Source organism: Pundamilia nyererei, unplaced genomic scaffold, assembly GCF_000239375.1.
Source record: "Pundamilia nyererei isolate P.nyererei 1_Seehausen unplaced genomic scaffold, PunNye1.0 scaffold00018, whole genome shotgun sequence".
Classification (NCBI taxonomy): Eukaryota; Metazoa; Chordata; class Actinopteri; order Cichliformes; family Cichlidae; genus Pundamilia; species Pundamilia nyererei.
The window spans coordinates 2868491-2880333 of NW_005187419.1; the positions used below are offsets into that span (position 1 = coordinate 2868491).

An 11843-nucleotide genomic window follows, 5' to 3' on the forward strand; every position below is an offset into this window, starting at 1 on the left:
GAGACGAAAAGAATCCAGACCAGACAAGCTGCCGCGCGCCCATCCAGACAGCGGCCTGGATGCCTGGGATGAGCGCGGGACGACGGTAGTACACGCGAGAGCTTGGCCGGGCCACGTAGCGGGGTTGAGGACACCGGTGCGCAGATATCTCCGCAGTCTATAGCGGACATAAACAAATAAGCGCCCACATTTTGCACACAAAGACCAGTGGCAGTGGCCCGTCTAAATGCATATCCGTGAATGAAAAGAGAGCGAGAGAGAGGGAGGGAGAAATGCGTGTGCAGCCCTGAATCTGTGCAACTCTGATTGCACGAACGCAAGAAGAAGGTCGCCCTGACGGAGGTAAGCCAGCAAACCGACAACAAAATATCGCTGTTTTAGTTGATTTTAAGCACTTACATGTGTGACACGCATGACAGCTGTCGGAAACGGCAGCCGTGGTTCGCCGGTAGTGCGGGGCCGAAGCTACGGTGAGAGCAGTCTGCGAGCCCGGCTAGCGCTGACTTTATGACAGTGTCGAGTTGAGTGGGTTTACCAGTAGAGCAGTCTGGGTTTTGTTGAGAAAGCGGCATTTTTCATACTGCACCACAGCAAGAGAGAAACACTGATGACAAAGCATGACATCAGCTTTTCGTTTAGCTTCACGAGGGTCCAAAAACTGTCAGACTTTCCCTTCGGAGTGCAGCACCGAAATTAAATGTAACGTTAATGCTAAATATTGACGTTAACGCTAGCTTTGAGCTAACTAGCACCAACCTTGGCGGTTTATGATTTTTTTTTTTTTTAAAGTGAAACTACTCTTTTGTTGGAAGCTACTGCCTGTCTGCAAACACCAGCCTTTAGATTGTAGTGCTTGTGTATTAGTATGACTGTTATCCAAATGAAGTGACCTTAACTGCACTAAAACATCTAATGGCTGCACCTTGAGCTAATGTAGCCAAGTTAGCTTGTCATGTGTGTGCAGGTTAGTACCTATGGACTACTGCTAGCTAGCTAAGTAGCCTAAGTTGGCCTGGCCTGCACAACGTTACTGTTCGTTGTACAATGTTGCCTTTTTGTTTTAACCCTTTCTTTGCTTCGAACACACTGCAGCGTTAACAGCAAGTCTTGTAGCTGAATACGCTGCATCCAACCCGACGAAAACAAATTCATATGCGCATGTGATTTACTTCGTTTTGATGCATATGAAGCCCTTTTTTATTATAGTCACGTTTCGGTGTGTTTTCACAGTCTAAATCAGTGTCAAAGTAAGTGCTAAAGGCTACCATGTTTTCTTTCCTTATCCATAATAGAGATATCCCAGAAGTAAACAGCTCAGCAGTGTCTCCTAAAAAGCTGGTGTGGAAGAGATGGGAGCTGACATATTCCTTGACCACTTCGTGTAGTGCCTCAAATGATATGTGCTATATCAAAAACCCTAGGTACTGCTCTCTGACCTCGATTATGGATTTGAGGGCCAAATACCTACCGAGGCATGGAGCACCCCTGTAGTGCACCACACAGTGAGCTGGTTAAGGTCTTATGAGTTTGGACAGAGTCAGGAATGTGAACCTTCACAAGGTCCTCCACAAGCTGCAAAAGGGAAAGCTCATTAAAGTCTAGACTCAAGAGGGTGCATGGATTTGAGTAGCACTGCTGCATAGTACGAAGCAAACGTGACACATTTTGACTTCAAAGGTCTCCTCTGCTTAACTGTCAAAGTTTAGCCAAGTACTTGTCAGCATGTGTACTATTTAATGCTGATGGGTTTTAAGTGTTGTATGCTGCCGTTGCAGTTACACTCCCATCCTGTGTCATACAAATATCTTAAGCCACAGTAGCATCTATCCGGTATGTGACTGGCTTTGTGGCTTACATATGAAATGAGTTCTGGCTTCTCTGAAACGTGATTGAGGACAGCTATGAATTGGCCATTGCTGAAAAAACTTTGATTTCTCTGCAACTTTTGCTGAGCATTAGTAATTCTCTGGCTGACAGGTCATTTCAGTAATCCAGACATTCATTGATGCTCATTTTCTTTTTTTTGCATCAGGGTACAAAGTTCATCTTTGAAAGCTGTTAAAACTTCAATAGGCAGTCACAAAACGATCTACATTTCTAAAAGTTTGACCTCCCTATCCTACAAGGTGAATGTGTAAACTAATTACTCGTGATATTGAGAAGTCTGCGCTCTGCTTGATTCCCACATCAAAGGACTGCATTATTTCACAGAGAGTGAAACCCCAAAATGACTCATCGTTGATAATGATAAGCAATAGAAGGGTTATACTCAACAAGGTTGTATAACCACACTGTTTATGTGCTTTTTTATTTTAATTTTAAAAATGATCTTTTTAATCAGTTTTATATTGGTATAGTAATAAATTGGCTGTGTTGTTGTGCAAGCATGCCTTTTTTTCAAACGAGAATGTAAACCAGCATAATTGCATGTTTAGGCGTGGGGGTTCTCTTGCAGTTTATATTGCTCTGTCATCTAGACACAGGATAATCTATTAGGCTTTGTGTCTAGGACTACCATGTGAGTTAAGTTGCTCTGTCAGTGCCGAGCTTGCCCTCCCCTTGTGGTCTTAATGCTCTCAGAGCTCCTGTCCAATTCTCAGAAAGGATCAGAGTCAGCCTACACAGGAAGGCAGGTGTGCCTTATATGTGCATACCCAAAGTCTACATAAATGGCTGACTTTTTTGCATGCAAAATGAGGTAGAACCAACTGATTAATCTCTGGCTTAAAAAATTGCTTTAGTTCATCTTATCTCTGCCTTCACTGCAACATGCTTATCTACAGAGGATCAAATTCACCAGATATACGCACCAAGTCTTGAGGTGAAAAGACAATCTTTGGGAAAACGACCAGTGAATTAGAAAGAAAATGTTAAATAAGATGGCTTTAGCTCACATTAAGTTTGGATCACCAAAGTTTCATAGCCTATTTTTAATTAATCTGGTTTTATTCAAGATTATTTTCAGCAGGTGCAGCTTCTGTTGCCAGGTAGGATTAAATCAGTGGTAGTAAATGTAAGACACCACAAATTACACCAACAGTTTAACTGACAAATAATGATCTGGTTAAGCCTCAGAGAACTCATTATGATTAATATTTGATCACGGTAAAATAATTAGGCTTATGCCTTAATTACAAAGTGTGACCCATCGTTTCAGCTGCATTTCCCATTATTTGCACAGTAATGCTCCTTTTTCTGGCATTTACAGAAACTCTTTTCTAATGGTGACTTTAAATTAAACATCAGAACAAAGTAGAGTTCATGGGTGGAGTGGGGGTGTGTGTGAATGTGAAAGTACCTGTTAGCCTGTTTGTGATTTCTTTGTAGACGGTGGTGTGTCAGTTCTTGAAATTTAAGCATAAGATGTTTGTGAAGATTCTGAGGAGAGGATGTTTGCTGTCTCCTGGAAAGGAAATGTAATTTTTGTTTATTGCATGGGGGGAGGTTTTCTAGCGAGCAAACCGCCCTGGTGCACACTCAAAATGGTTTGTAGGGTGTAGGGTTGTTCGAGGTCAGCAACCTGTCATCCAGGGTCAGTTCCAGGATTACATTTACACCAAAGCCAACATCATACATAAGTAATACATTACACTTTGATTCAATGTTTTTTGAGCTGTTACTTGCATGAGCACAGTGATAATACTGTTTGTTACAAGAAGTGCACTACTTCGGCTTCACTGAAAGGTTGACATACAGTTTCCTGTGGTTGTATTTGCAATACAAGCTCCTAAGCTGTGGTTACACTATACTCTCCAACAGTCAATGGGAGGTTTGTGCATGTGTGATGTTGAAGAAGATCTTGTGTTGTTTAATCAGTGTGCTTTAGAACTTGAATCTGGCTTTTGCTTTCTGAGAAGTATTTCTGTAAATGGTCTCTAACCACCACTGGAACACAGTTAGGACTGAGTGAGTACCAATTTATTTATTAAGTTTCAGATTGTTGGTAGTTTACAGTGATTGCATCTGTGTTTGTGCATAGACAACCGATGTTGTTTAACAAACAGGCTGTTTTCTGCTCTAGCATTGACATCGATCAGATCGTCTTTAAGAAGATATGTTACATATTTTCAGTACTGAGAAGAAGTTGTAACTTGTTGCACTTTAGTTGATCTAAATATGTCCTTATTGCAAGCATGAATGTTGATGTGTCACTCTATAAAGCAAACTGTCTCTGCTTTATAATGAGGTGTTTCAGTTGTGGTTTAGAAATATTTAGACTGCTCATTTGTTGAAATTGAATTCACTCGCATTCATGTGTGAAAGCTGTGGTTTCCACTCCTACACACAACACTGAAACATTTGTGGCCAAGTGTGGCACTCACTGTTCAGAACTTGACAATATGGCTGTAGTTTCAGGTCACACGGAACACTCTCATCTATATTATTCTGTTTCTTTGTCTTATCTCATAGGTAATGCACAACAAATGGCTGTTCAAGCAAGACGCAGAGGTCCTTACAGCATTTCCGTTTTTGGTATTCAGCTCATCTTTACCTGCTCTGCTGTTTGAAGACTGGCGCTCTGCAGGGCAGCAGCCTGCAGCTCAACAACTGGAGGGGATAATTTTAAATGTTGAGAATCAACGTTAAGACTTTGGTTTTGCTTTCTGATTCTTAAGCACATGGTACAAAAGTTGGAACTGATTGTATGTCTATACAGCTGCAGTTCTTTGCTTGGACAGCATGGATGCTCTCTTTGAATCCGGTTGACTGTCTCTCACCTCATCCCCTCCTTCCTGTCTTTTCAGTAGAAGGAGGGTGGGGGATTAGCGTGGTGTCCCCTGCCTCTCCTTGTATGGTAGGCTAGTCTACCTAGTTACCACCGCTGTTACTCTTTTCCGTTGCCCTGTGCTCCTACTAACTGTACCCCTCCATACCTTCTCCCTCTTCATGAAATCCTGTCAAAGCCTCAAGGAAGAGGTTTCCATCCCTAGTCTTGGCGGGATGTCACAGGAGGAAGGACGCAGGGCACCGGTGTCCCAGTCCTACTTTCACTCTCCTAACCCAGACCTGGACTTGACAGGAAAGATTTATAAGAGGGAGGTTGGTGGCAAGCCTTATTCTGTGTTAGTGGACAATAAAATGGCAGCCAAGACATCCATGGGAGATCAGAACATTGGTCAACACCAACATCAGCAGTATTTCAGAGAAGGGGGGGCTGGGCAGGAGGTGGGGATACAGGGGTCCCAGGCAGGCAATGATGGATCCTCTGATGATACTGAAGATGATGATGAAGATGAGGAGGAAGAAGAGAATGAGGATGGTGAGGAGAGTTTCAAGCGTGAACAAATCATTGTGGAGGTCAACCTGAACAACCAGACACTTCATGTATCCAAAGGGGACAATAAAACTGGAACCACAGTAGATGACTCTGAAAGAGCTGGAAGTGATGATGACGACGATGAAGAGGAGGAGGAGGAAGAAGAGGAGGAGGAGGAAGATGAGAGCCCTGAGGAGGATGAGGAGGAAGATGAGGAGGAAGATGATGTTGAAAGTCAAAGAACGCGGTCAAAGAGAACCCGTCGAGGGTCTAGTAGTGCAGCTGCTTCCAGCCAGCCACGGAGGAAAAGTCTGCGAACAGCTCTGGGTGCTACCCCTGCTGGAATGACCACCAGAGGGCGACGGAAACGCACAGAGCCTCCAAAGAGCAAAGGCAGGTCAGCTAGGTCAGCTCCCTCCTCTTCTCCTACTGTACCATCAGGAGGGAAAGCAGAGGTGGAGGAGAAGGAGATGCTGGCATGTGAAAAATGTCCTCGAGTATTCAACACACGCTGGTACCTGGAGAAGCACATGAATGTTACACACAGACGAATGCAGATCTGTGACAAGTGCGGCAAGAAGTTTGTCTTGGAGAGTGAGCTAGCCTTGCACCAGCAGACTGATTGTGAGAAGAACATTCAGGTAATCCAAACCTTTATCTGATATTTGTGTAGTTACTCTTGTAAATGTTATTCTGGAGAAAGAGGTTTAATATATTCTTACGTATAAGACTTTCCTCTAAGCCATGAGACTTGTGCACCTGTACTACAGCCTTATCTGATGCTCCAACCCCAGGCTCCTCTTTGACACCTGCGGACACAAATTCTTATGTATTAGTAATTATAATATTGTATTTTTCTGCATATATTTAAGTATATTTCTGGCAGGTTTCAGTTTATTTCTAAATTACATTTGAACTGAAATCAGTCATATTTAACTGATTAGAATTTGTAGTCATGTATTTAAAAAAATAAATAAATAAATAGGGGGAAAAAATATATATATATCCATCCATCCACCCATCCAATGTAAATGTAGTATTAAGTCAGGATGCAGTTTTCTGCCACTAAAGGTGACTGCTTGTTCAAGAAAGGAAAAAAAAAAAAGGCAAATGATATGTAGTTATGTTTTTTTACAGAATTAACTGTAAATCATTTAGTGGAAGTAATGACCAAAAAATGACTTGGCTTTAAAGTGAGTTATTGTGGTATGTGAAAGCAATCACTTTGTTTAAAACTTTTTACTGTGACCAAACTTGTTACCTGATGACTATGATACCCTCTTGGTTGATGTTGGCATTTATTTTGTTAGAAAATCTAAAGGCAACATTTGACACTTTAAAAAGTTCAATTTTCAAAGAGAAAACAGTGATTGCTAAAAGTTTCAGTAACTTGCTAGCAGCAGCAGCAGACTCGGAGCTCTCTCAGCTCATTTATGTGGCAGTTTGAATGTAGCGGCAGCTGAGAACTGATAGTGGGTTTTCAGCTGTTAGCTCACAGGAGAAGAGTGTGGCTTTTTAACTAAGGTGGCCAACAGTCATTTCACGGGGGATGCAGCTTTCAAGGTGCTTCATGCTAGTGATTTTATGCAGCCATTATACAACATTCATCACTCACTAATTAAAACAGATATCAGTTATGAAATATGCAGAAAGGTCAGTAAAAAGCACATATAACAAGAAATTTAATTTAGCTGAATTAGATATTCCTGAATTCCAGAAGTGTTCGACTTGTCACATTAGCCATGATATTAACCTTGAAATTCTGCAGTATTTCTGTAGCTTTCTTTCTTCTTTTGATATTCATTAAGTTTTGAAAAATGTCTAAAGTTGTCATGGACTGCTATATAAAAATTCTACCTAGACAATGGTAATTAGAAGTTATTACCATGAAAGTAAAAGCACACAAAAAATGCCATAACATTTAATCTCCTGAAACATAACTTAAGCTGCGGTGTGCTTTGAATGTTTTGAAGGCCATATTGTTTTCAGCCACCACAACAATACAGCTGTAGAAGTTTGTGTTGAATTTACTTCATAAGCTATTGATAACAACATCGTCATGGTTTGGGGTAAAATAGCACAGAAGATTTCTGTCAAATATGCAATCTAAAAATACTAATTGTATTTTGTTTGAAAAGTCATGTGTGCATTACTGGTAATGCTTAAGCAATATTTTAGATACAGGACATCTGAAACTGACGTTATTTAGATCAGCCATCTATTATCAAAAATATTTCAGTGAAAGAAGGTGCATTGTGGTTTTACTTCTCTAAAATTGAAAAAGGCGACTCAGCATCTGAATCCCCAAGGGTTATACAGCTGTTTTTAGCAGCTTTATTTAGCCCTTGGTTTGTTCTGCTTGATTTGCATCTGCAGTTTAAAGAAAATGTTATTTGAGCAGCTTCCTCTGAGCCACCCGAAACAGTTTGAAACAATTACAGGGTATAAAGAAACCTGTTCTCACGTCATGGAGATATAATATGTGTAATTGTGCAACTGTTTCTTTTTTTCTGTTTCTTTTTTGTTTGTTTTTCCCCCTTATTTTTTTGTCCTTGAAGCAACTCTCAAATGAGTAATTTCTGTGCATGTGTACTAACAATCTAATTTAAAAGGCTCTGAATTATGAAGTTCAGTTTTTCCACTTTCATGTTTTCTGTCAGCTTTTCTGATAACCAGAGAGAACAGTGGTTATATTACAATAGAAAACAAAGGGAAATTAGGAATCTTTTAAACATGTCTATACAACCATTTGTACTATGGCAAAATGTGGATCTTTTTTGAGTAGGCTGACGTTAAAACACGAACATCTGTATATAAACACACTTGTGATGCTACCAGCAGTACCGGTGGCAGCTGTGAAAGAGCTCCAGGGTGAGATGTAAGAGTATGTGCACACAACTGGTTCCACAGTGTTTCATTTTATTAATTGATTGATTTTGTTAACATGGAAAAAAGGAACGCGTTGTTGGAAATGATTCACATGATATCTTGGCAATCACATGCTAAAAGGCAGCTAGAAGAAACTGTATTTTTTTTTTTTTTTTTGGCCACTTTGTTTGTGTGGATACTTTTTCACAGTTCATCTGGTTGTTATCTTGTCACGCTGCAAGATATTTTATTTTAGGGAGACAACAGCCTAACCATAAAACTCATGCTAGACAGAAATTACTGCAACGCCCAGTTTGATGTTTGGTCAAGGCCAAACATCAATGTATAGTACTTGTCTGCAACTGTCCAAGTACCACTGATTTATACTTTGAAATTAAAATGGTCTTTTGATCGGGTTGCATTATGTTCGATATGATTTAAGAAGGAAGTATTACTATTGAAGTTTTTTGTTGTTGTTGTTGTTGTTGTTGTTGTTGTTTTTTAAATCAAGAGTAATGATTTAGTTATGATGATTTGGCCGCTTCCGTTTTTACTTTGATGGTAGGATTTAGAGGGATTTCAGCAAGATAAACCCTTGCTGACTTTTTTTGCCCAGCAGAGGGCGCTGGAGTATAATAAAAGAATTCTGGCTGATCAAAACAAAATGCTTAATATTAATATTTTTTTGTCTTCTCTTTATACATTTTTGTTGTTATTGTTCTTCAGTGTGTTTCCTGCAGCAAGTCTTTTAAGAAGCTCTGGTCATTGCATGAGCACATCAAAATTGTGCATGGCTATGCAGAAAAGAAGTTCTCATGTGAAATCTGTGAGAAAAAATTCTACACTATGGCTCACGTCCGAAAGCACATGGTTGGTAAGTTGCGGCTGCTGTCTGTTACTGTATCTAGAAGTGTGAGACACCACATGGCTTTCAATTAAATAATATTCACCTGTACAAGATTTTGTATTGTAATTTTTTTTTCTTATAGATACTCAGCATAGTGTCTTTAGTGACAACATGCTGCCTTTTCTTTTTAAATATTGTGAAATGTAAATTCTTTTGTATGATCATGTCTCATCATAGCATTTATTCAAGCAATACCAATTTAGTTAAAACTTTAATTTGATTAGTTTGTTATGATTTAGCCATGTCACTTGCATTTTTTTCTCTTAAATCCAGCTCATACGAAGGACATGCCATTCACCTGTGAAACGTGTGGGAAGTCATTTAAGCGCAGTATGTCTTTGAAAGTTCACTCACTCCAGCACTCTGGAGAGAAGCCCTTTCGTTGTGAGGTAAGATGTCTAACAATAGACTTCAAACAGTGACCGAATCAGTATTTCCCCTACATAAACCATCCAAGTATATTTGGGTGTTATTATTTTTTGTTTGTTTGAGAGAACAATGCATCCACAGTCAGTTTACTTGTGGACAATCCTTTGACCTATATATATAAACTTCAGGGTCTGGGCTTTTCCATCTCCTGTTTTCCTCCAGTCTCCTGTTGTGGACTAGAGCTTATGGCTGTTGTCCTCCCACTCTGGAGATCCTGTGAGCTGAAGGGCTGTTGCAACCAGAACCTGTTTAGGGTGGAGAACAGGTTCATGTGCCACTATAGCAAACTCATGGAGGCCTCAGAGGAGTATGGCTGCAGATGGTAGACCAGCAGTTCATCTGCATAATAAGAGACTTAGATGCAGCATTTCTAAGTTATTTATTTGTAGCACATAAAACTTAAAGGGTATTATTTGCTCATTGACTTATTTATTCACTTAATCCAGTGCTTTTGTGTCCCAGTCCCCACCACAACTAAAGTTTAAAACTGTGGTAAAACTTAAGAGGAAATAGATTATTGCTAATCCATGTATCTAGAGGATTTATGTACCTTAGGCACAGATTTCGTTGGTTGGCCTTCTTTGAGTTCCTACTTGTTATGAAAAAAATAAAAAATTTAAATCACATCGGGGCGATCGTGGCTCAAGAGTTGGGAGTTCGCCTTGTAATCGGAAGGTTGCCGGTTCGAGCCCCGGCTCCTCGGTCATTGTGTCCTTGGGCAAGACACTTCACCCGTTGCCTACTGGTGGCGTCAGAGGGCCCGGTGGCGCCAGTGTCCGGCAGTGGATGACAGGTTGTGTAAAGCGCTTTGGGGTCATTAGGGACTAGAAAAGCGCTATACAAATACAGGCCATTTTATTTTTACAATTTCACAGGGTTTTGTTGCAGTTGAAATATTTGTGTTAAAGATCATTTACATAACATGGAGGGCATATAATAGTGGTTACTCGCTTCCTTTTCAGCAGGCATGGTTTAATTTACATACTGTCTTCAAATACCCTTGAACAAATAAAATTATATAAGGATGAAAGTGCAGTGGCTTTAGAAATTTTTATATAAGCAAACATTTAAATTTCACCACCCCCCTTCTTATTTATTTTTGGTGTGAATTTTACTGTGGATTTTATTTATTTTAATTCAATTATATGTTTTAAACTAGTTTGATCACTTGAATGGAGTGACAGAATTTTTTTTTGTGTGCTGTAAAAGCAGACTTACACCAGTAAGTTTCAGCTGGGAGACATCTGTGTCCTGTGGTTTGTGAATAACCTAAAATAGTCAGTGTCTTCCAGATGTTGACTGTGCACTGTGTGTTTTGCATTCAGTGGACAATGTTCTACAGAGGAGCTGAAGCCAGACCATGTCAAATATTAGAAAACCACACAGGAACACAGTTCACCTATTAACTGAAGCGTTAAATAGCTGAAGGAATAAATGTTCAATGTATGCATGTGACGTCTGTGAGAGAAGCGTTTTGTTATGTTGTGTGACATGATCGTTGCTTTGTTTTGTTTTCCCTGTTCAGCTGGGTTGGGTACAGTTGAAACAGTGTTTTACTTCAGCCAAAGACCTTTACATTCCCCAACTGTTTAAATGGGGGTCAAACCAGAACTATGTATGGAGGTGGAGTTACTCTAATCAGATGTTTGAGGTCGTCATCAAATATTCAACTATATTCTTAATAAGTATAGGCTGTTTAAAGAAGCAGCTTTTCTTTTTCTTTCTTTTCTTCCCTTACTGACATTTATTTGGTCAGGTGGTGCCACATTAAGATTATGAATACTTCACTTCAAGAAAACCCTGACCAGGAAAGAAAACGGATTGCAAATACAGTGTTGCTCCATGCACCAAAATAACCTGAGCGGTGGTGCTGGATTGTGGAACTAACTGCGTTTCTTAAGCGTGATGTGTCATAAAGCAGTCCCTACACAGCAGTGTACATATAACTCTAAATAATGCCACACAAGTTATATTTAACAACAACAACAGTTATGAAAATGTTAAATAATAACATTGACATTTTCACAAAATTATCATTTGGGACAAAACAAGGAAGCAGCCAAAAGCAATAAGTGATTTATTGTCAGAGCTGAAGCAGCTTTTGTCACATCAAAAGCTGTTTTATGATTGAACAATGTTACAGTTCTGTCTTAAACCCTTACTGATTTACTTGGGTTACGGTTGTCAAAATAAACATTTCACTTCTAAACTATTTTCACATTAGAAAATGCAGAAAGAGTAGCGCATGATAAATGTTTTATCTAAATCAGATTGTCAATTACTGTGTGTCAGCAAGTGTGCTTTTTTGTGTGTGTGTGTGTGTGTGTGTGTGTGTGTGTGTGTGTGTGTGCATGCGTTTTCATGTTGCTTCAAGGCAGCCGA

The 11843-nt window shown here is 39.8% G+C and overlaps 1 protein-coding gene across 1 annotated transcript in view; it reads left to right on the forward strand.

The window, feature by feature from the left end:
- znf652 (zinc finger protein 652) overlaps window positions 1-11843 on the forward strand; it is a 17817-nt gene continuing 5974 nt past the window's right edge. Inside the window, exons 1-4 of the mRNA XM_005726138.2 lie at window positions 1-342; window positions 4411-5898; window positions 8852-8999; window positions 9306-9421. Coding sequence (XP_005726195.1) covers window positions 4888-5898; window positions 8852-8999; window positions 9306-9421 — 1275 coding nt within the window. The 5' untranslated portion in view covers window positions 1-342; window positions 4411-4887. The remainder of the gene's footprint in view (window positions 343-4410; window positions 5899-8851; window positions 9000-9305; window positions 9422-11843) is intronic.